Source organism: Astyanax mexicanus, chromosome 19, assembly GCF_023375975.1.
Source record: "Astyanax mexicanus isolate ESR-SI-001 chromosome 19, AstMex3_surface, whole genome shotgun sequence".
Taxonomy (NCBI): Eukaryota; Metazoa; Chordata; class Actinopteri; order Characiformes; family Acestrorhamphidae; genus Astyanax; species Astyanax mexicanus.
In genome coordinates, this window is record NC_064426.1 from 35,872,501 (window position 1) to 35,898,535 (window position 26,035).

Here is a 26,035-nt window from a genome sequence, read left to right on the forward strand (position 1 = left end):
TACTAAATTGAAAACCTCTGAAATATAATCAAGAGGAAGAAGGATGACCACAAGCCATCAAACCAAACTGAACTGCTTGAATTTTTGCACCAGGAGTGCAGGCATAAAGTTATCCAAAAACAGTGTGTAAGACTGGTGGAGGAGAACATGCCAAGATGCATGAAAACTGTAATTAAAAAAACAGGGTTATTCCATCAAATATTGATTTCTGAACTCTTAAAACTTTATGAATATGAACTTTTTTCTTTGCATTATTTGAGGTCTAAAATCTCTGAATTCTTTTTGTTATTTTAGCCATTTCTCATTTTCTGCAAATAAATGCTCTTTTTATTTGGAATTTGGGAGAAACGTTGTCCGTAGTTTATAGAATAAAATAACAATGTTCGTTTTACTCAAACATAAACCTATAAATAGCAAAACTAAAGTGGTCTCTTAATTTTTTCCAGAGCTGTATATACATGTAAATGCAGAGATATTTATTAGACATTTATTAAATACAGAGACTATAACTTCTTAGCTTTAAAACTAGTAAAAATAAATAAAAATGGTCTTTAATCAGTGAATTTTAAAGAAGCATGGCTAGTGTTGTAGGCTATTGCGGCCAGCATCAATGGAGAGTAAATGGCTGAAATGCAAGAAGAGCTGCGACGTAAAAAAAAAAAAAAAATAGACAGTTATATCCTTTTATAACATTGGGTTTGGGACAAGCATTTTGTTTATTATGATGATTAAAATCCCCCAAACCAACAAAAATCCAGATTAAGCTCTGATTAAACCACGAGCAACTCTTGCATTTTTTGTTTTCACAAAAGCTGGAATTCGAGATAGAAAGGCATCTTTAAATAGCAATGGATTTTCTTACATTTTAATATGTAATTGGATTTATATTGTATTAAAATTCTTCCAGTTTACTATGGTTATAAAGCTGAGTGGAGATCAGTGCTTCACTTTTCTACATTACAGTACAGTGGGATCACACAAGGACAAGGCCAAGGAAACAGGTAGAAACAAATGCTTTTTGCTAGATTTCACTGTATATGGATTATTCAGTACTTGGTGTGTGTGTGTGTGTGTGTGTGTGTGTGTGTTATGTGTTGGAGTGGGTGTGGGTGTGTATGTGTCTGCCTGACTGTGCTGACCATCTGGAGAATCAGGCCAATAATTAGCAAGCGATTATGTTGCATGCTAATGAGGTCCCTGCATGCCTGTGTGTGTGTGTGTGTGTGTGTGTGTGTGTGTGTTGTTTTGAGAGTAGCATGACATTGCTCTCTAGGAGTAAATGTCACTATGTCAGTGTAGCTGACTGGACAGATTGATTATGGTGCCTGTCGGAGTCGACCAATCAGCTTCATTTATAGAAGTGGATTATAAAAAGCAGCTTAAATCCTACATCTGAAACACAGTATTTGCACAGTGTTATTTTGTGTGTGTGTATATATAAGGCTGTATAAAGACGGGAGAGTATCGCTGTAAATGTAAAAACACTGTAAGGACAAAAGTATTGGGATACCTGCTCATTTATTTTTTGTTCTTAGTTTAAAAAAAGTTAAAAAGAGTTTTCCTTCTTTTATTGTTGGACTAACTAAATTATGGAGCATTGCTGTAAGAATATGATTGTATTCAGTGAAAAACTAAAATCATAGTGCACATGTGTCAAACACAAGGCCCGCGGGCCAAATGTGGCCCGCCACGTCTTTTTATGTGGCCCGCGAGAGCTTGTAAGATCTTAGTGTCTATAATAAATAAGTCAGAAGCGTTCTTTGACCAAAAAATACATTTCCCACAATGCTTGTCGATTGTATTACCCGCAAAGTTACGGCTTACTGCCACTACACGGCAGTGTAGTCATTGATGTGGAAACCCTGCCGGAGGGAAGGTGTAACTTCGCGGGTGGACTTGAGACATACAAATGTTTATCCCATAATGTCCAGAAAAAGAGAAGTTGATGCAGACGGACGGCTGTGCTTCAAGGCGAAAGACCGGTATGCCTTTTGTGTTACGAAGAGTGTTACTGACCAAAATAAACGCTTTTTAGGAGAGATATAAGTTCTGTGTAAACATTTATAAGACAATAGCTGACAAAATCTGTTTTAATGAGGTTAATAAACATCACTGTGACAGCGCTAGTCGCAGTTTCACCGCAGCAAAGTACGAGGACGTGAATCACTTATCTAACCAGCCTTTACTGATTTCTGCCCTCAATAACCCTTTCAATAACCTCCAATAGCCTTTAATAGTCTTCAGTAGCCTTCAACAGTCTAACCTTGCAGCCGTGGTGTGTCCACTAAACTCCGTAGTTATAAACATCCTGAGGTTAGCAGCGCGATAACTGACCTGTTTATAATGTAATCCCAGCAGTGACTCATGCTCTAAACGGCTGCTGTTAGCTGATTGGGCTGAAAGATGAACTGTAGAGAGCTGTATTATTCGGTTACAAAAATCTTTATTTCATACACAGAAGAACTTAAAAATTTTAAAAACGCTCCAGACTGGCTGAGCTGAGCCCTGTAGCCCGTGGCTGGGCTGTAGCTCTGACTCAGTAAACACTGCGGACTTGTGGTGCTGCTGCTGCAGCTCCCACTAGTGGTTGGATGAGGAACTGCTAAATCTGAGGAAATGCTATGTTCTTAACAGCTCACAATTTTTGATTTTATATTTATTAAGCCTTATTTCAGTTAATAATTTCAAAGTTAATATAACTTGATGTCATTTCTATTCACTTGAATATTTTGGTTCTTGATTGATGGAGTTTTTGGATTTCATGACATGACAAATTAAAATGATTTATGTTAATAGAGCAACAAGCAAACATTTTTTCCATGCAACTGTAATATTTGATTGAATAAATAATATATTGAGAGTTATTTAACATTAAGGAGTAATTACATTCATTTACATATTACATTTGGTTACATTTTATTACATTTATAAGTTACATCTGGCCCTCGGAGGACAGCCAATATGCCAATGTGGCCCTCGGCCAAAATGAGTTTGACACCCCTGTCATAGTGAGTTCAGGATGTTGAATAACCACCACCTCAACTCATCCACAACTCATCCTTATCTCCATCAGTCCCAAGACCATCATTCCAGAGAACACAGTTCTTTAATAGCTCCACAGCTTAATGCTCTTTATGTCAACCTGAAGGTAAAACAAGGACGTTGATAACATTATCTGCAGTGTGTATGCTTAATTCTATGCTTTACATCCTATTTTCTTACTCCAATCTGGCAACTCAACTGAGTGGTTTTCTGAAATCAGTAAAACACTGATTAAATCAAGCTGTTTTGCAGCTTAGTTTCCATATAACCCTATCCAAAAAGTAAGTACACCCCTCACATTTCTGCAAATATTTTATTATCTCTTTTAATGGGACAAAACTATAGAAATGATTTTTTCTATTACTTAGAGTACTGTCTTTTTGCACTATGAGGTGTACTTAAAATCCTTTAATTTTCACAAAAATCGTCAGTGTGCCTTATAATCTGGTGCGCCTTATGTTTTAAGGAGCAGTAAAGCCACTCCGGCTAAGTACAGCGTTATACAGGAGTTTTGGTACCACTTTAAAATAAGACTACCTTTTATAAAGGGTTTATAAATGGTTAATTGCAATTCGTTTATTAATGGTTACTAATTAGGTTGTAAATGCCTTCAAATCATTAATAATCAGTTATAACACATACGTAAAAAGGGCAACAATGACCTGTTGTTTGCCAAATAGTGAACCCACAGCCATCTATATCGTTGCCCTTTCTACGTATGTGTTATAACTGATTATTAATGATTTTAAAGGCATTTACAACCTAATTAGTAACCATTAATAAACTAATTGTAAACCATTTATAAACCCTTTATAAAGGTAGTCTTATTTTAAAGTGGTACCGGAGTTTTAGTTTACTTCTCCAGCAATATTAGCATTAGCTGCTAACCACTATTTCCCCATTATTGATCCCCACTATTCCCCTGTAGCCGGTAATAGCTCTTTCATCGTTCAGAGGTGAGAATATCGGACTGTAGCCTGAACGCTTATCGTGTTAAAACAAGCTGCGCGGGACGAAGTGGTTAGACGCTAATGCTAATGATCCAGCCTTAGTGCTGGAGAAATTGGGAATCTAAGCTTATGGTAAATAAACGGAAGCGCTTTACTCAGCCAAATATACAGTTTTTAAGAACAGCACAGCCCCGTGACACCAGGAGGCAGCGAGACTGACGATACAGACATTTTTGCACTATTCTTTGCAATGTCATATGTTAATTACAACATGTGTAATGCCCTGCTAAGCGCAGTTCAGCCACTGAGTACAGTGTTATAAAGGAGTTTTAGTGAGGTTTCTCCAGCACTAAGGCTGGAGCAGTATTAGCATTAGCCGCTAACTGTAGCACTAGCTCTTTTACCATTCAGAGGTGAGTATATCGGACTGTAGTCTGCTTGTTTACCGTGTTAAAACAAGCTACTTGGGATGATAGCACCCTGGATTACTGGAACACTTAGGGTTCCTCAGTGTTGCACTGTCGGGTGGCATTTACTGGCGCTAAGCTATGCTAACCGTGCTAAAATATTGGAAATCTAAACTTGCTGAAAATAAATGGAAGCTATTTACCTTATGTATGAAAATGGACCAGAAAAAAAATGTTAATTGATAGTTCCTTATAATACGGTGCGCCTTAAAGTCCATAAAAAAATTGGTAGTCAGTGTACAGCTTGTATAGCAGTATAGATGTATTATTTAATTTCTAAACATAACAACATGGCAACATAAGTGAACATGTCCAAATTGTGTTCAAACTGTCATGATGACATCACAGAGCTGGTGGATATTAGATAAATAGCTTAATATATTGCACTCTTCCATCTTCTGCTTGAGGATGCTCCACATGTGCTCAATAGGGTGTAGGCCAAGAGACATACATGTTCAATCAATCACCTATACTTTAACCTTCCTTAGCAAGACAGTTGTCATCTTAGATGTGTGGTTTGGGTTAATATCATGTTATTGTGTTGGAAAACATGTGCATAGCATGTGGACCAGTTTCATGCTGTATAGACTGAGAAGTGAACTGTATACTTGGGAAACTGTTTACATACATATGTACAGTACAGGCCAAAAGTTTGGACACACCTTCTCTTTTTTAATGCGTTTTCTTTATTTTCACGACCATTTACATTTTAGGTTCTCACTGAAGGCATCAAAACTATAACTGAACACATGTGGAGTCACCTGAAATGGTTTTCCAACAGTCTTGAAGGAAGGAGTTCCCAGAGGTGTTTATTAGCACTTGTTGCTCCTTTGCCTTCTTCACTCTGTGGTCCAGCTCACCCCAAACCATCTGGATTGGGTTCAGGTCCGGTGACTGTGGAGGTTCAGCTCATTTTTTGTTAAGTACATAAAACTCCACATGTGTTCGTTCATAGTTTTGATGCTTCAGTGAGAATCTACAATGTAAATAGTCATGAAAATAAAGAAAACTCATTGAATGAGAAGGTGTGTCCAAACTTTTGGCCTGTACTGTACATCAGACATTTTCATTTCTGTTGTGCAAATGTTAAAGCACATCTCTGTCATCAATGGGTGCAGCTTGATGTAGCAGAATGCATTGATTTAAAAGGGGAGTCCATGAGCATTGCAACACACAAGGCATTGTCATATGGTTTAAATATGTGCAGTTGTTCAGTCGTCTAGTACTCTCAATGTCAAACTATGGGTGGGTCACAGCGTGGGGCTGAGTGGGCCCCAGGGAGCTGGATCAGGTTTTTCTGCGAGAGGTCAGATGCAGGACTCACTTCATTTCTGCATGACTGCTGCTTCCATAGCACTTCTGCTTTATCTGTGTGGCCATGTATAGCTGGCACGGCCATGTATGCACATAAGGGGATTACTGCATTTCGTGTGAATGATGGTGGAAAGAATGAAGACATGCCCAATGTTTGAAGTATGTATTTTTTTAGCACTTGGCATGAAACAAATTTCACTACAAACAAGCATGCAGTGCTTATGTTTGTCTTTCATGGTTAAGAATAGATTTAAAGCAACATTAGGTATAGTTTTTACTTTGGAATCGGAGCTTGAAAGGAATAGAAGAATGGCAAAGCTGGCATTGCTACTCCAGTGCAACTCTGGTGAAGTGACAATGACAACGCTTGAAAGAACCCTGTCATATTTCACAAGCTTGTTTCACTTTCAGTGACAATTCTGTATTTCTCAGCTTGTCCAGAAAAGCATGTGTAAAGCGTGTCTTTTAGTGGTGATTCATTTCAAAGCATAAGTTTTAGTAGAAAAATGATGCACAGATAGATAGATACAGTTGTGGTCAAAAGTTTACATACACTTGTAAAAAAACATAATGTTATGGCTGTCTTGAGTTTTCAATAAGTTCTACAACTCTTATTTTTCTGTGATAGAGTGATCGGAACACATACATGTTTGTCACAAAAAACAGTCATAAAATTTGGTTCTTTCATAAATTTATTATGGGTCTGCTGAAAATGTCACCAAATCTGCTGGGTCAAAAATATACATACAGCAACATTAGTATTTGGTTACATGTCCCTTGGCCATTTTCACGGCAACTAGGCGCTTTTGGTAGCCATCCACAAGCTCCTGGCAAGCTTCAGGTCGAATGTTTGACCACTCTTCTTGACAGAATTGGTGCAGTTCAGCTAAATGTGATGGTTTTCTTGCATGAACCCGTTTCTTTAGCACTGTCCACATGTTCTCAATGGGGTTTAAGTCAGGACTTTGGGAAGGCCATTCTAAAACCTTAATTCTAGCCTGGTTTAGCCATTCCTTTACCACTTTTGATGTGTGTTTTGGGTCATTGTCTTGTTGGAACACCCAACTGCGCCCAAGACCCAACCTTCGGGCTGATGGTTTTAAGTTTTCCTGCAGAATTTGGAGGTAATCCTCCTCCTTCATTATCCCATTTACTTTCTGCAAAGAACCAGTTCCACTGGCAGCAAAACATCCCCAGAGCATAATACTACCACCACCATGCTTGACAGTAGGCATGGTGTTCCTGGGATTAAAGGCCTCACCTTTTCTCCTCCAAACATATTGCTGGGTGTTGTGGCCAAACAGCTCAATTTTTGTTTCGTCTGACCAGAGAACTTTCCTCCAGAAGGTTTTATCTTTGTCCATGTGATCAGCAGCAAACTTCAGCCGAGTCTTAAGGTGCCTTTTCTGGAGCAAGGGCTTCTTTCTTGCACGGCAGCCTCTCAGTCCATGGCGATGTAAAACACGCTTGACTGTGGAGACTGACACCTGTGTTCCATCAGCTTCCAAATCCTTGCAGACCTGCTTCTTGGTGATTCTTGGTTGACTCTTGACCATCCTGACCAATCTCCTCTCGGCAGCATGTGATAGCTTGCGTTTTCTTCCTGATCGTGGCAGTGACACAACTGTTCCATGCACTTTATACTTGCGTATAATTGTCTGCACAGTTGCTCTTGGGACCTGTAGCTGCTTTGAAATGGCTCCAAGTGACTTCCCTGACTTGTTCAAGTCAATAATTCGCTTTTTCAGATCCACACTGAGTTCCTTTGACTTTCCCATTGTAGCTTTTGTAGCTGAGTCTAATCACTGGGTCAAATGAGCCCTATTTAAATGGGCTCATGAGAAGTCAACAGCTGTAGTCAATCAGAATCACTTACAAGAAGTGAAGAGGCCATGACATGAAGCTAATTTGATTGACACAACTCGCTACATCACCAAAATTGACAAATTTTGTTGCTGTATGTATATTTTTGACCCAGCAGATTTGGTGACATTTTCAGCAGACCCATAATAAATTTATGAAAGAACCAAATTTTATGACTGTTTTTTGTGACAAACATGTATGTGTTCCGATCACTCTATCACAGAAAAATAAGAGTTGTAGAACTTATTGAAAACTCAAGACAGCCATAACATTATGTTTTTTTACAAGTGTATGTAAACTTTTGACCACAACTGTAGATAGATAGATAGATAGATAGATAGATCTAGCAGCAACAATACAGTACAATAAGATACATATTTAAACATAAATTAAAACACAAAAGAATAGAAAATATATAAGACTATAAAAATAGCAATAAATGTTGCTTATGGCCATCAATAATTAACAGTGCAAGGTGCAATGACATTGATTATAAAAGTTACTGATGTGCCATAGAAATATAAATATGCGTACGTTACAAAATAGTTCTGAAAAGTGAATATGTGAATATCCAATCATGGGTAAATGTAATTATATATATAAACATAAGTGAGGTTGAAAAAGTGATAGTGTAAAGAATTAAGAATTAAGTGGTTGAATAATGTCCACGTGGTGTGACTAGTTTAAAACCCAGTCAACAGCAGCATCCCGTCCCTGACTGACATAATCAGTTAACTGATTCAAATGAGTATGAGTTCATCTTTCCGTATGTGGGGGGAACCCAGGAGCAAGAAAACCCAGGACCAATTTCTACATTATGCTGCTTTAAAGTATTATTATTAGTTCTGTTAGCAAAGACGCAGGACAATCTAACCAATCAGATTAATGATTTTCAATACGGGGGCGGGGCCGTGGCTGTCTAAACCCTTCTCAGCGCTGTGGTGAAGGTGTTACGTGTTGTTTAGTCATAAACCTGTATAGTAAAGTAAAGTAAAAGACTATTATCGATTACTATCAGAGTATAGCAAATTAGCTGTTCCTGCAGATCATAGCATTAAAAAAAACAGCAACACACAAACCCGAACTATAACATCCATCCCCATGTTTAACAGTTGGACAGGTGTTCTTTTCATTAAGCTCTTCTCTGCAACCTCCTCTCCCCCTAAAAAAAACACAGAAAAACACTTTTGTTCTCTTATAGGCTTCTCTTACTTTGTGGGCATCGATTATTTAAATTTTTAGGGTGCTTGGCAGCTTCTTTAGAGGAACCCAGGGCTGGTGGATTCAGAATATGTATAAGACCTTGAAATTTGCATCACTTGTTTTGTGATGACTGAGAACAATCCATAGTAGAGCTGGCAGTTAATTGAAAAATAATTGAAAATGACCTTGTCCACCCTGTGTGTTTACATACTGTGCCTTTAAAATATGCTACTGTGGGAGATCGCCGGTTCGAATCCGGTTCATGCAGCTTGCCTTTAGCTACAGCAGCAGTTCGAAAAGAGGCGGTGGCTGATTTCACATGTATCAGAGGAGGCATGTGCTAGTCTTAACGCTCCTGGTATTGGGGAGTCCTAGTGAGTGAGTTGGGTAATTGGCTGTGTGTATATATATATATATATATATATATATATATATATATATATATATATATATATATATATATATATATATATAATGAGCTCAATCACTGACTGGTGCAAACTGGAGTTAACTGAGCAATTTAAACATCTTATGCCAAAAATTATGCATCCACTGATCATTAATCGTTCATTTTTAATTACCTATCGTAAATGTTAATTTAATTGCGGTTCTGATTTAAGGTCATATCACCCAACATTAAGCCAAAGGCCTAACAAGCTAATTAAGGTCACTTTTTCAAAAAATGCCTTTTATTTTGGTCAAAGCAATGGTCTGTTAAATTATAGTAAGCATGAATGGATGGCATTTGCTGATTGAATAACTTTATTCAAATTTTTATAGTTTCAGCGCGATAAAAGAATAAAAATGCCTGCAGTAAAATAAGTTATTTAAAATTCTATTTACATTCTAAGAGCTTGGGAGACTCTCTACTCCACTACACAATAATTTCAGACCCATAACAAGAAACAAAAACCAAAATTCTTCAATTTTAAAAGCGCAGAGAACTTAGACAATCATAATGAAAAAAAGTTTGGAAGACATGAACTGTTTCATTTGTATTTAAGATGTTAAGATTTATTATGTTTATAAAAATAAGTTCAGGAAAGTGCCCATTTTTATTTATTATATCTTGCCAGTTGTGGATTTACTTCGATAAAAAAAAAAAATCTATTACAATTAAAATTAGGATTTTTTATAATGTTTCTTACCAAAAATGAACCTTTTTATGTAATGCTTAAATAAAATTCCTAATGATATATTTGTGTAATATCAGGAAGAAAATGCCTGCCTGCCTGGGGTTAAGCCCTTCCTCATGGACAGCTGTACACAAGCCTTTCTGGACAAGCTGAGAGATGTAGAACCATCACTGAAAGTGAAAGATGCATGTGTAGAGAGACGAGAGATTTTGATAAGATATTGTTAAGATTTTACTCTAATATGACTCAAATATGGGCTACACAGCATAATATATTTACAAGGTGATAGGCTTTTTGTGGAAGCACAGACATATACCCATAAATACATAATTTCATCATTTAACCAGTGACTGATCTCCTCGTATACAGAATAACATCTTTATTAGCTATTGCAATAGGTCTTGTGCTGTTCCACCAAAGTGCCATAGTGCAGAAGGACGTTCCACCCTGGAGTGGCAATGATAGAGAGAGAGAGAGACCATCCTCTCCTTTCCAAGTCAATTAAGCATCTATAAATAATAATCAAATGCAACATAATGTTTCTTTATACTCACAATGCTGCCATATTTATTCAAGCAAACTTTTAACCATGCAAAACATACTGATCCATCTGGTTTTGTATGTTTGGTTGTAGTGGTTTAATGGCTTTCACAGGTGTGCCAACCCACTGCCAACATGTTATTCGCCATCAGCCTGTATTAGTTTTTTCTATTGCTGATGCCAATACTGTAATTAAGTGCCATCATCAGCTGTGAAATGACTTTCCATGTTTTTTGAAAATATGTGCAGCCACACACAGGTGAGAAACACATAAACTGACTGACATCAATGCACCTTGCAGAATGAAGAAGCATTAAGGTTTAATACTAAAATACACACTACTCACTATGCGGTGTACTATGCAAAACACAAAATTACAGATTCTGATTAAAAACAGCATTGTATATTAAATATTTAAAATAAAACCAAATTTACATTTATCAATATTAACAGTAGCAGGCAACAGAATGACAAGCTACTGTACCTTTCTACTTTTTTGTCCAAAAAAATTGGCCAACCAGCTGCTGAACAACTTTTTCAGACCAATCTTGAGCTATGTTCACACACCAGGTAAATGTGGCCCAAATCTGATCATTTACGTCAATATCATACATGTGTCATTTATGTGTGATATTTTCAATTCTGTATCCGATGTAACTGTCTGAACATCCAGATCATAAGTCATGCGACTTTGACAGCAAAGTAAAGAAAAAGCCTGTGAGTATAGTGGAAAATGACAGTGAGTAGAATGAAAAATTGACAAGTTTCAGTGATGACTACCATAATTTACGGACTATAAGGCGAACCGTATTATAAGGTGCACTATCAATGAGCGTCTATTTTCTGGTCTGTTTTCATACCAGATTGTAAGGCGCATTTTAAGCAACACTAGTAAGGAACAAGGGTGTCGCCATGTTTCCATTTTAATTCAGCAAAGTCAAACAAATGCTGGATGTTAATCTACACAGATTTCTCTCCTAAAAACTGTTTGTAAATCGCTTCTGTTTATTTACAGTAAACTTAGTTTTCCAATATTTTCAACAGCATGGTTAGCAGTGCTTAGCGCTAGTAAACGGCGCCAGACATCCCTAGACTGAGTAAGCCAGGGCCCTACCAGCTACACTGTAAAAAATGTCAGTGAAAATTACAGTGAAAAACTGTGAAATGGCAACAGAAATAAATCGTAAAGCAAGAAGAAGCTTATTGTTGTAGAATAAACATTGAAGTACCATAAATTAAAAAACTGTCAAAAATGTTATTTTTAATTGTTTTAACATGTGAAATATACACTGTAAAAAAAAACGTAAAATTTACTGTAAAATACTGGCAGCTGTGGTTGCCAGAATTTCACTGTAAATTTAAAATAAACGGTTGCCAAGAATTATACTGTAATATCTTCTACATGGCAGCCGTTTTATTTTACGGTAAAATTCTGACAACCACAGCTGCCAGTATTTCACCTCAAAATAAACAGTTGCAGCGGTTCACATCACAGAGCTTGTTTAACATGGTAAACACGCAGACTACAGTCTGATTCATGCACCTGTGAACGGCGAGAGAGCTAGCGCTGCAGTTAGCGGCTAATGCTAATACTGCTCCAGCCTCGGCGCTGGAGAAACTTCACTGAATCTCCTGTATAACTCTGTACTTCAATGGAGTGGCTTTAATGCTCCTTAATACCCGACTGGTACAATTCATACATTAGCCGCACTGGATTAAAAGGCACTCTGTCCACTTTTGGGAAATTAAATAATTTTATGTGTGCCTTATAGTGTGGAAAATACAGTATGCATATAATATATTTGTATGCAATAAGCAGAGATGGAGATCACAGCAGAAATAATTATTGACTAATCGAGAAAATAATCGTCAGATTACTTGCATACAACACAATAATTGGTTACAGTCCTAGTTTTAAGTGATCTAAAAGGAGGTTTCCATGTGGATGTGAACCCCAAACACAGATAAAAGCATGTGGGCGGTGCCTGATACAGCATTTTAGTATTGGTAGGACACTTACGATAATGTTGCCCACCCTTACCCCAGTCTCTCCCAGCCTTGCTCTCCCTCTCATTCCTTCTGTCTGTGCTGCTTCCTCTCTCTAAGCTCTGTTTGTTTATGTACTCCAGATTACTGCTCTGCTTCGCTGTAGAGAAAGCTGCTTCTTTCCCAAGCACTGTCTGACCCCTCATTCTAAGTTCAAGTGCTCCTCTTCTTCCCGTTCCTCCTCTTCCTCCTCTCCTCTATTCTTGTTTTTCCTCGGATTTTAAACTTTGTGCTCAGTGTGGGTCCCTGGAACCTGACTCAACTCTAATCCCTCGTACACACTGGGAGCTTATTCTAAGTCAGCACCACACACACACACACACACACACACACAGGCTAACCGCTAACACAGACATCACATTAGCTACACTGAGTCCGTGACTCAGATGAAACACGTCTGTGTGTGTGTTTGTGTGTATTTGTGGTTGAGCTAATCATGAAGTATACGCATGTATATTTGTGGCTAAGCTAATCAAACTGGCATTTCTGCGCCTATAGCTAAAGCTACAGCGATTATCAATGGCACCCAGACTCACAAACAAGCACATGTGATCACACAAGTGAAAAGTGAACACACACACACACACACACACACACACATTCTCCAGAACCACATAGGCATGATATGTGGGCCAACTGTACAGAACTACATGTCCAAATGTTTGTGGACACCTCTTCTAATGAATCCCCTGCAGAGAACTATTGCCATAGTATACATATACCGTATTTTTCAAACTATAAGGCACACTTAATATCCTTTAATTTTCCCCAAAATCGTCAGTGTATCTTTAAATCTGGTGCACCTTATGTATGAATTTTACCAGTCAGGTTGTAAGAAGCAGTAAAGCCACTCTGCTGAAGTGCAAAGTGCAAAGTTTCAGTTTAGTTTTCCGGCACTGGGGCTAGAGCAGTATTAGCATTAGCCACTAACCACTGTTTCCCAGTTCAGAGGTGAGTATTATCAACCAGTAGCCTGCTGCAGCATAAGCATTAGCCGCCTACCCCGCTTGCTCTTTGGAATGAAGCGGTTAGCTGCTAATGCTAATTCTTCAGCCTTAGTGCTGGAGAAATTCGCGAATCTAAGGAGATCCTATGGAGGAAATCCACAGGAGATCCTATGTAAACCTAGTTACTTAAACAGAGGGGTGTTCCAGGTACAGAAAGTAAAAATACACCCAAGGTTTTGTTGGCTAAGCCACAGCAGAGCTGCCCGGGCAGTTGGAAACAAACCCCAGGGTGGATTTTTACTTTTTGGACCTGAACTACCCACCTCTGCTTACACAATATAGCTAGCTAGCTAGCGTTAGCTAAGTTACAAGTAGCTAGCAAGTCCAAGAGTCAAGAGTAAAAAAAACAAATCCACCGGAGATCCGATGTAAGGTTTCGCTGCCTGGCTTCAGCTCTGCCTGTGGGCAGTCACGAGCCAAGGTGGGCGGGGCCATGAATATTAATGTACGAGTTGACACGGGCACGGGTGCTTTTCCTGATCGACTCGTTTTTTTGAATACTGGAAAGACACCTTTAAAATAAAGTTAGCAACACCACAACAACCACCTAATAATGCCAAGTCTAATGCCAGGCATGGACTAGAGGATACAGCATTGAGCTTAATAGCAGTGAAACTAAGTTCTCTATGATGATGGGATTGGGATTACTACACTAATGCTTTTGTTACTGAATGCAATCAAATCCTCACAGCAATGTTTCAAAATTTACTGTGACTGTGTACTATTGATTTCGAAAGAAATAATGAATGAGCAGGTGTCCCAATACTTTTGTCCATATACACTATACAGAGAGGCTGTGAGTTAAATGTAATGCACTGGAAGGAGGCAGCAAGGCTGTTCTGTGAGGTGTTTTTGCTGTACGAACAACAACAATGCCCCCAGGCAATTAAAAATACATGGAAAAGATAAAACGGAGTGACACACATTCAGAACACACTCACACACACACACACACTCACACACATACACACAAGCTGGGAAGTGGAGCAGCTGGGGGCATCCATGGAGAAAGTTTATGCATCGGAGATAGAGGGGGGGGGGGGGTTGGAGTCCTGAAAGATGTACATCTGTGTCCCTTTCCACAAACACATACACAGAACATCATTCCAGAGAACACAGTTCCACTGCGCCACAGCTCAGTGTTGGGGGCATGTCATCAGGCATGGTGCTGATAGGTCCATATTTGTTAACCTGATCTCCTCAAGAGTCATATTCTATTGGAAGTACTTCTCGACATGGAGTAGGCAATGGGTGCAACTAAGGCTACGTTCACATTACAAGCCACATTGTTTAAATCTGATTTTTTGCTCAGATATGAGTTGTCTTTCTTAACGGTTCACAATCACAAATGTAAGTGAGCTCTATCTGTGTGTAATGTGAACGCATCTGTCCCTAAAACGTCTCACATGTGCACGTTCATACGTGTATAAACGTCGCCTTCTTCATCAACAACAAAAAGCGTCATATTTGAGTGACGAATCGTAGCTTTATAAAGGTGACATAAATGCATTAGTAGCTCATACATAGAGCATCTTTTGCTGGAGTGGAGAAACAGCAAAGAGCTGGTCTGAAGTTGCTCAGGTCGAGGAGGTGAAAAAAGGCTAGGTGGTTTGCTTTTGCCTTCAGCCTGGTAGTGTGAACGTAGCCTTAAAGCAGCTGAATATTTAATCATTCATTAATTTATCACCATGTGCGTCCAAAAGCATTTAGGCATACAATGAAAAGGACACATCAATTCCAATTTCACCCTTCACATTCATGTCGCATGTCCATGGATCAGATACGTATCTGATTTAGGACCACATATGAACATGACTCAAATCTGATTTGAAAAAATCGGATTTGGCACGTTCACACAGCCATGAAAATAAGTCAGATTCGAGTCACTTCAGCCTGGTAATGTAAACAAAGCCTTAGAGCAGCTTAATATTTAATCATTCATGCATCACCATGTGCGTCCAAAAGCATTTAGACATACAATAAAAGTCATGCTAATAAATTGGTATTGCGTGGGAACGCTCACACCTGTATTGTAGTAAGTTGTAAGGTGTTCTCTTGTGACACATAAATTATCATAGCACAAGTGAAATCTAAAAGTGGCAGATGCGCCAGATGAATGACATTCAATTAATGAAGTTATCATTCTTGTATTACCACCCACAGTAATTAGCACAGTGCTGTGGGTGGTACTGATGGTGACGGGTAGCTTCTGGCTAGAATCATCTTGCTTGGGATGGCAAAAAATGGCAAAATTCATGGGACAGGAACTAGTGTGTGACATATTAGTGTACAGTGTGTTCGGCTGTACAGGCATATACTGTATATCGTCGCTGTCCGATGAAAAACACTGTTATCTCCAAAACAGCACCTTTACAAGAGAGAGAGAAAAAAAACTAGTAAACTTTCAATGGAAGTCAATGTAAAACGAGTTTATTTCAGCTCATTTTGAAGAGTTTCTATTGGTCCATTCATCAAGAAATTTTGGCATAGTGTAAGGGACAGTTTGTCAATTTAAATTATGTAGTAAACTAAAAATCGACAAAAATGGAGGTAAGTGTTTTTCATTGGACAGCGACGATATGGGTCATATTATTGTAATTATTATTACATTGTATATGGCATATATGACTTTATAGACTGATAATGCCTAAAGACAAATGTGTGTGTGTCTGTGTGTGTGTTTTGGTCACACAGCTGGATAAAGTGCCAATCAAACTGAGATAAAACATAAGAGAGGCCTCCTCTCCCCCTGATGCTGATCTTTTATTCTGGCCTTTTTCCTCCGTCTGCACATCCCTTTCTCTCTCTCTCTCTTGTTGACAATCAGCCACAGGGGCTTGTGGGACATGCGGTCCTGAGCTGCTCCCTGAGGCCAGCACAAAAATCATTGAAAGCTTTGATCGCCACTTCAAACACTCTCTCTCTCTCTCTCTCTCTCTGGCTGCAGAGGAGACGGAGATGAGGGAGAGGGAGATGTTTGATTTCATTGTCTGGTCTGTCAGTTTCTTTGAGCCGTGGCACTCAGCGTGGTCCACTGAGGGGCCTGCAGGATCTACAGGTGTTTGGTCCAGTGCCACGCTTCTCCAAGGTGTTCTGTCTTCTTGACAGTGCCAGGTGCTGCGCTGGAGGGCTGGACCACTCTTACGGCTCGCCTAAGGTTTGAGAACGTGACACAAACAAGGCTTTGGCGTAATCATGAGGCTAAGCAGCGGAGATTAGATTTTAAACAGGGAGATTAGTAGCTTGTGTGGAAAACAATGATGAATGAAGCTTAATATATCTGTAGAACATGTTTTATACATGGAAGTGATGCCTGGAGCCTGTAGATAATCCGCCAACCCATGGCAGAGATATCTCTTCACAACTTTTCACAACAATTGTGGGTACCAAAACTGTACCCTGAGGTAACATCTGGTGCCAAATCCTACACCCCACCAACTAGGGGTGCAGGACAAAAATTGATTCGAGCTCGAATCGTGTTTCTAACATTGAACGATTCACAATTGATTCTCATTTTCAAAAAATCTATTTTTTTTGTGGGTGCAGCTACTGTTGCGCGGAGCTTTTTAATTGTACCGCGGAGCTCAGCTACTGTCCTGCGGAACTCTAACTGTCCTGCGGAGCTCTTTAACAGTTAAAAAAGCTCCCCGCGACAGTAGCTAAGCTCCGCAGGACAGTAGGTGAGTGTCGCGAGACAGCAGCAACAGGACAGGGAAAGTTTTTGCTCTTACTGCCTCTTCCTTTTAGGCTACAGAGAGGCGTGTAGTGTCGTGTTACGGTGTTTGTTGCTGCGCCGCTAAAGTATGGAGGATGAAGAAAAAGAAATCCAACTGATTTGAAAGAATCGGAAATAAATCGAATCGTGACCCCAAGAATCGATTCTGAATTGAATTGTGGGATTCCCAAAGATTCACAGCTATACCCCCAACAGTCCATGTTCACACCTTCTGCATGTGTTGTTTAAATAGCAACAGTGCATGTAAATATATCTACGCTGTTGGGCATGGTGGTCTTGAAATGAGGTGTGTTCAGGTAAAAAAATTTGGTGCATTGCTATCTTGGCAACGGAAAACACAGGTGCGCCACTGACTGAGAACAACCTAGACGGACATCGAGAGTCAGATGTTCATTGCTATCTTGAATAGCAGTGAATTCTCAACACAAGCATGTGCGTACACATCTTGCGTACCATTTTGGAATCGAATTTTGATACCCAGCCCTACGTGTTACACACTCATGGACATGCAGCAGTGCACAAACCCATAGCGCATGCCTTTTGGCTGCTTTACACACTTTTACTAAGGTCAGTTTCCTCTGCTGAGAAGGGTTGGACACGTCCACGTACAGGTGCGCCATTGAAAAAAGCAATCCATAATAGCAATAGTCAGAGTGCAACTGCCTCTTAAAGGGAATGGCAAGTGACACACTGATGGGTTTATTGCATGTTACGCCCAAAACAACACCCATGATTAAAGCAGCACTAGGTAGGATTTTCTGATTTTTGATCTTTTTAAAGAAGTAAAATTACAGCTTGAAACTCACTGCAGCGCTGCATTGAGGTGTAAAAGGAGGAATAGCGGTGCTCTCGTGTCTGTGCCGGAGCTCCTCTGAGCTCAAACCAGACTGTAAGTTTTCCGAGGCGGCCGCGACCAACGCTCGCGAGAACTGCGACCTGCTTTCCGACCTTTAGTTCTAACAGTTTTACAAGGACTACTGGTTCATTCTTTACAAACTAACATAGAGACACTCTGGCAGAAGCTGGAAAGAGGCCGAATATGTCTGTGAAAGCCAGAAAAGGAGAAAGAGAAACTAATCCACCTGAAACATTTATTACACTCTACAACTGTAGGGGGAGCCCACGAGCACAAAATCTCAATCCTACCTAGTGGAGCTTTAACTCAGAGAGCTAGGTTATGCCTTTTGCATGCTTTATTCCATGCAAGGTGTACTTTTCCTGTAGTAACGATGGCGAAGACATTCTGACACGCCCTAAATCATGATGGCTTGCCTATAGATCGCTAAAATAGGGCCCATAATTATCAATTTATATACTGCTATCCCAGGACCCTCGACATGTCAGTATGCTCTATATAACACTGAATCAAATGCGTTATATTTACCTGTTAAACCCTCATCAGAGAGATAAAATGTTCCTTTGGATGGACTTCTCCTTTAACACACTTTTACATGACCAAGCATTCCCAAACATTTGATGGACAGTGTACTCGTAAACAGTGGCCAGACCGCAGTGAGTTCAGCTGAGTGTCTGAGTTTGATATTCTACCCCACATCTGCAGGGCAGCTGAGGACGGGGGGTCGCAGGCTAAGACTTGAAGAAGTGCGTTCTGAAAAAAGAGAGAGATTTATTAAATGTCTGTTGAATCTCCAGCACGAGTTTCACAAAAATCATGACCAAGCCATCCTCCCTCACAAACACACACTCTCTTACACACACACACACACACACACACACACTGCTGCAGTGCTGACCACCAGCCTCACCTTTCCTCTTCTCCGTGCTTTACCTCCCTCCATCCATCTTCACCCGCCTGTCCTGAGGTGGAATTAAACTGACCTCAAGCTTACTACAGGAGCCACCATCTGCTATTACTTTATTGGCCTGTATTTCTCTCTCTCTCACAGACACACACACACACACAAAATACTTATATACACACAGACATGGGCACACATTTTAGAGCCACTGGATAGGGGCTCCATGCTACTCAGAGCAGATTATTGTTATTATTTTTTGTTTATTTGAAAAAGACTGTGTATACTAGGGGTGGGCAATACGGCCCTAAATTTATATCACAATATTTCATGATATTTTTATGATACCGATACTCTTGGCGATACCCAGCCCTACGTATTACGCACATATAGACTCACAGCAGTGCCCAAACCCATACCGCATGCCTGCTGGCTGCCATACAAACTTTTACTAAGGTCAGTCTCCTCTGCTAAGAAGAGTTGGACACATCCAGGTATGTGCGGCATCAAAATAGCAATACATAATAGTAATAGTCACAGCGCACCTGGCTCTTAAAGGATATGGCAAGTAACAAACTGATTGGTTTATGGCCAAAACATTGTTTTAATTGTAATAATATATATATATTTTTTCAGTGGATACAGAATACATGGGACATTAAACATGCTGTAAATGCAGCTAGTCTACTAATGAAGCATTATTCTTTAATAATGTAAGATATAATTAATAATTAATAATTCAGAGAATTATTACATCCCTTTTGCATTCTTAGATCTGCACATGGTGTACTTTTCCTGTAGTAACTATAGCGAAGACACACTTACACGTCCTAAATCAAGCTGCAAGGTGTGCAGTTGATTTCTCGCCTATAAATTGCTAAAATAGGGCCCTTAATTAATCAATGCATTATATTTAGTGCAGATTATTATTATTATTATTTTTTTTTTTTAAAGACTGTGTATACTTGGGGTGGGCAATACGGCCCTAAATTTATATCACAATATTTCATGGTATTTTTGTGATAACGATACTATTCGCCATATGACAAAACACTGATTCATAAAAAAAATATTTCAAGACTACACTACTGCAACAAAATGAAAAATATATTTTATTATTGCATACATATATGATATGGCACACCCCTAACGGAGATATAAGATACAAGATACAAAAATACAAGATTTTTATCAGATTTGTAACAGAAGTCAATGATCCAAAATATCATGATACTAATAATGCACTCCAAATGTCTCCATATATCCAGGATTAAAGTAAAATAAATTATACTGGACAGATATATTTTTATATTTTTATAGTATTTCACTTTTTGATAAACTATATCTACTTCACTGTTGTTCTTACTCAGATCACCTTTGGTAGGTTCTGACCACTGCATACTGTGAACAGCCCAAAAACCAGCCTGATGTTTTTAGAGATGTTCTAACCACAAAAAGTCTTCAAAATCCATCAAAATTTGACTCAAAAGTGTCTCAGATTCTTACGCTTGCAGATTTTTCAACTATTAAAGAAACAGTCACTAACAAATGCAAACAAATGTGTGAAATGACTAGAGAAGTCAAATTTCCAAACCCTAGTTAGAGTTTTCTGCCCTACTTGCTTCTCCCTCGACACAAAGCGCATACAGGTTGCCAGATTGATGTACTGGCAAGTAATGATGAGTCTTACTCTGTAGCTGATCAGTGAATATATATGCTTCGATGTCCAAAATGCCCATCTATGTTATGCTAGTAGTGGTGATAAATTACCCAGCTATGGTTAGCAACCTTACTGAAGCTCAGTGATTATCTGTTCAGCAGAAAAATAGCCAGTTTGCCTGTTTCCATGGCAGCCGCACACTGTTTGCATGCTGCTGTCTATACCTGGCAAACTGGGGTGTGGAAATAGGACTGTTTGTAGGGATGCATTCACGATTCATACATGCCTACAATTTGAATCGATTCAAAATACTGGTTTTGACAATTCTTATGATATCAATTAGAAATTAAACCATGAAAATGAATGACTATCTATGATGTTTACAGTTCACTAATTTTAGATTAGAGCTGGCAAATGGGGTAAAGTGTCAAATATGGTGTCATGAACGTGCTGGAGTAGGTTCAAGCTTCAAAAAATACTATTTAATTTAGAGCCATGCATACTGTAGTTCTGAATCATGCATGATAAGCTTTAATAATACGGTTAATCATTTATTAAAAAGTTTCAAATGTCTATGTGTCCCCACAGGCTCCTCCTACTATGACAACGTGCGACCGCTGGCATATCCAGACTCTGATGCTGTACTCATCTGTTTCGACATCAGCAGGCCAGAGACTCTAGACAGTGTCCCAAAGAAGGTTTGACTCTTTATTAAACTTTTCCCTCATTCCCAATGAAAAAAATCAGTAAATAATCTTAGATATAAAGATTTGTTGTATATCGCATCTTAAAATTCCTAGATATCACAAATGATGACAGTGATAAGTATTCCTTTTTATCGTATATCCACTTGGTACAACTTTAAAATAAGACTACCTTCATAACGGCTTTATAAATGGTTTACAATTAGTTTATTAATGGTTACTAATTAGGTTGTAAATACCTTAAAAATCATTAATAATCAGTTATAACACATACGTAGAAAGGGTAACAATACAGATGGCTGTAGGTTCACTATTTGGCAAACAACAGGCCATTGTTGCCCTTTCTACGTATGTGTTATAACTGATTATTAAGGATTTTTAAGGCATTTACAACCTAATTAGTAACCATTAATGAACTAATTGTAAATCATTTATAAAGCCTTTGTAAAGTAGTCTTATATTAAAGTGATACCATTAATTTTTTAGATAACTTAATCAAGTCTAGTCAAAAAATCTAATCCAGTTTAGTCAATGGTACAAAAACAAATTGGTAAATGAGTTGCAGATGAAATTACTTAAAAATGTCTTAAAAAAGATGTTTAGTCAGTCAGTCTGGCTCCTCCCCCTCAGTCTGTTTCCTGTTTTATCTGCAGGTTAGAACCCCCCCCTCACCAAAGAGGGCTTTGGGTTTAAAGGGATTCAAATTTATCACTTTCCATCACTTGACAATCAGGCAGTTAGACAGTTGCGCCACTCTACACCTTTAAAGCTGTGTATATTTATGTGTACAAATAAAAACACAAAGATATATTTACTCAGAACTGTGCTGTTATGTTGAGTAAGTTCACAGCTCTCGAGTGGCCCTACGGTCTAACTGCTGCTTATCAAATGTGATGAGATCAAAAGTTTAAATCCAATCAAGGGTTCAGAACTCTACTGTCCAACATCTCCCATTATGGAAACGTCATGTGATACAAGACACGTTCTGTCCTGCTTCAGCTGCAGCTCATATACTAATGTTTATAAAGAGATACAGATCTAAATATTGTCAGTTAGGGAAAACTTTTGACTAAACTAACTTGAGTTTACTCAAAAAACACTCTGCAATCTGTTTCTTTAGCATTTTTATACATTTCAATACTGAAAAAATTAGGGGTGTCACAATTCTCTAAATCCTCCGATTTTAGTTTCACGATTCGATTTTATTCTCGATTTTCTTTTTTCTTTTTTTTTTTTACAGCAGAGAGGCCTATGCCAGTTTTAGATTAGTCTACGGTCAGTCATTGGTTTGATTCATCAAATTTACAATATCTTATTTCAAAAGGTGGGCTTGATATAAGTGATGCAAAATGATACAAGTGATCTGTAATACACCACATTAGGCACTAATGGTCAAATTTAAATAATTTAAGATATATATGTAATGCCATCTAGTGGCTTTTTTGGTAGCAGCAGTGTGCACTATTAAAACAGCAATGTGCAACATAACAAAAGAATTAAAAAATACAGGAACAGTCATGTACAAAATAATAGAACAATTAGAGCCTTAACAAACTGAACTCTATCCTACTATAACAGTTAAACATGAAAAATAAGACTCGGTCCCTGAAAATGACAAGTTTTTTTTCTTTAACAAAGATATATTATTAACTTTATCTGAGAGAAAGATGCTCCTTAAGGTACCAAAACTATTAACATATTTAAGGCTAGACAAAACAACTGTTTTTTTTTATATTTTAGAGTTTTTCTTTAAGAAGATGAGAATGTCGACATTCTCTGGAGAAAGGGCTGCTCTTTGAGCAGTCACAATGCACAGCGTCGGCTACAGTGTGCTGCGCCATTTGCGTAGCGCGCATGCTTGCGTAGCTTAGAGGGAGGGATCGTCAATCATCTTTTTGACTTCGATGCTCGAGACCATGACATAATTTCAATCGATTTCGATAAAATATATCAATCGTGACACCCCAAGAAAAAATTCATCTCAGAGATAATTTTTGTTTCTTTTTATTCTGTGTTATCATGCATCATCATATCCATTGTGGGGTTTTTAAATATGTTTTTTTTTTACTGGACAAGTAACTAAATGCTTTTTTTAGAGGCAAAAAAAAATCGCTAAATGAACAGGAAGTTATTAATTTTCAGTGGATACAGAATACATGGGATATTAAACATGCTGTAAATGCAGCGAGTCTACTAATGAACCATTGTTCTCATAAATGCGTAAGAGAGAAAAACAGAGAAAGAACGCACACTCCCATCCCAAATAATGTAATAGGTTTTTGTTTGCGCTTCTGGGTCTGTGTGTGTGTGTTTTGATATATGTGTAGTGCATTAACCAAAGCCGCTATTTTATTCTGGAAAAAGGTCAACAATTACGCGGTGAGCACAGGGTGTGAGACTGGGCCTGCAGGGTTTTAAGGATGTGTGTGTGTGTGGTTTTGGTGTGTGTGGCCTCTCGTACCAGCTTTAAATGCAGTCGTGTGGCGGACGTTCCCACGCTGTAGAAGCTTAATAGTTGTTTTGGTGTGTTCTGGGCTTCGCACTGATCTGTTGTGTAATGTGCATCGTCTACGAGAGAGACACTTCATCCAGCGTCCCGAGTCTCAGCCCACATGTCCTTACGTCACCCCAGCATTTAGAGTTCCTGACCTCAGTCTACAGCCACCTCACCTCAGACGCTCTGTGAAGAAAGACTACAAACTAGTGCTTTTAAGTTTCTGTAAAAAAAGATCACCCTTAGAAACCCCTTTCAGGTTTTTTAAGGTACCACTCAAAAGCTTGTGGACGTAATGTGCGTAGTTGTGATCTAACGTACAGATCATTTTCAGTAAGTGTGCTTTTTTCCTCATATAAAAATAAAGAGAAGAAAATAGCTTGAAACTAATTTTACATTTATCAATATTAATTATACAATATATATATTTAATACATTTTATTATATATTGTTTTTATTTTTATAAATAAACCCTAAACAACAATTTCCTAATCCATTCCACCCCAAGACCAAGACAAGATCAAAGTGAGGATAAGGTTGAGGTTGAGTTTGAGGTTGAGACAAGGCTGTAACCACTTGGTCTATGGTCTTGGTCAATGTGATGGCATCCAATTGTGATGTCATAATAGCTGCTCTGGTATCACACAGGCCATTGAGACAATACTACATTGTGATTTCCATAATGGCCATTGTGATAGCACTCCATTGTCATAAGGGCCAATGGAATGGCACACCATCCTGTTGGCACTAAATTGTGATAGCACTCTATTATGCTGTCACAAAGGCCATTGTGATGTCATCATAATGATGTAACTGTGATGGCACCCCATTGTGATGTCATAATGGCCAATTTGGTTGCATTAAATTGTAATTGCACTCTATTATGATGTCCTAAAGGCCATTGAGATGTCATCATAATGCTGCAACTGTGATGGCACTCCATTGTGAAGGCACTCTATTATGATATCATAAAGGCCATTGTGGTGTAATCATAATGCTGTAACTGCGATGGCATCATAAAGGCCACTGTGATGTCATCATAATGATGTAACTGTGATGCCCCCCCATTGTGATGTCATAATGGCCAATTTGATTGCACTAAATTGTGATGGCACTCTATTATAATGTCCTAAAGGCCACTGTGATGTCATCATAATGATGTAACTGTGATGCCCCCCCATTGTGATGTCATAATGGCCAATTTGATTGCACTAAATTGTGATGGCACTCTATTATAATGTCCTAAAGGCCATTGTGATGTCATCATAATGCTGTAACTGTGATGGCACCCCATTGTGATGTCATAATGGCCAATTTAATGGCACTCCATCGTGATGGCACTATATTGTGATTGCACTCTATTATGCTGTCATGAGGTACATTGTGATGTCATTATTATGATGCAACTGATGGACCTTAATTTGATTGCACTCTATTGCAAAGTCATAAAGATGTCATTGTAATGGCATTCCATTGTGATGGCACCCACTTATGATCTCATAATGACCATTGTGACTGTACTCACTTGTGATGGCACGCCATTGTAATGTCAAAATGGTCACTGTGATGACACACTATTGTGACGTCATAAGGGCTATTGAGACAATACTACGTTGTGATGTCATAATGACCATTGTGATGGCACTCCATTGCAATGTCATAATGATATCATTGTGATGCCAAACCCATCGTGATGTCTTAATAACCATTGTAATGACACTTTATTGTGATGTCATAATGGCCATTGTGACTGCACTACAGGTTGCATTGTGTGTGATGTAGCACCATAACCAACCAACACCTGAGTAACAACCTGAGACATCATAGCAACAACTTAGGATAGCATAGTAACTGCCTAACAACACGCAAGCAACCACACTAAGCAAAATCACAGCAACCACCTGAACAACACCATAGGATCCACATAGCAACATCATATCAACCACTATACCTTAGCCAGGTGTGCATAAGGGAGCATGCCCCCGGTGAGTAAGCGGGTGTCCCAATACTTTTATATTGACAACCTGTTTCTGCCCAACAACTGAAACACAGACTAAACACCAAGTAAAACAGAGCACATAAAGTTCATATTTGATTTCACAACCAAATATCAATG

The 26,035-nt window shown here is 38.7% G+C and overlaps 1 protein-coding gene across 1 annotated transcript in view; it reads left to right on the forward strand.

Annotated features, from left to right (window-relative positions):
* rnd2 (Rho family GTPase 2) overlaps positions 1–26,035 on the forward strand; it is a 47,141-nt gene that overhangs the window by 14,691 nt on the left and 6,415 nt on the right. The window contains exon 3 of the mRNA XM_022665048.2: positions 21,310–21,419. Coding sequence (XP_022520769.1) covers positions 21,310–21,419 — 110 coding nt within the window. The remainder of the gene's footprint in view (positions 1–21,309; positions 21,420–26,035) is intronic.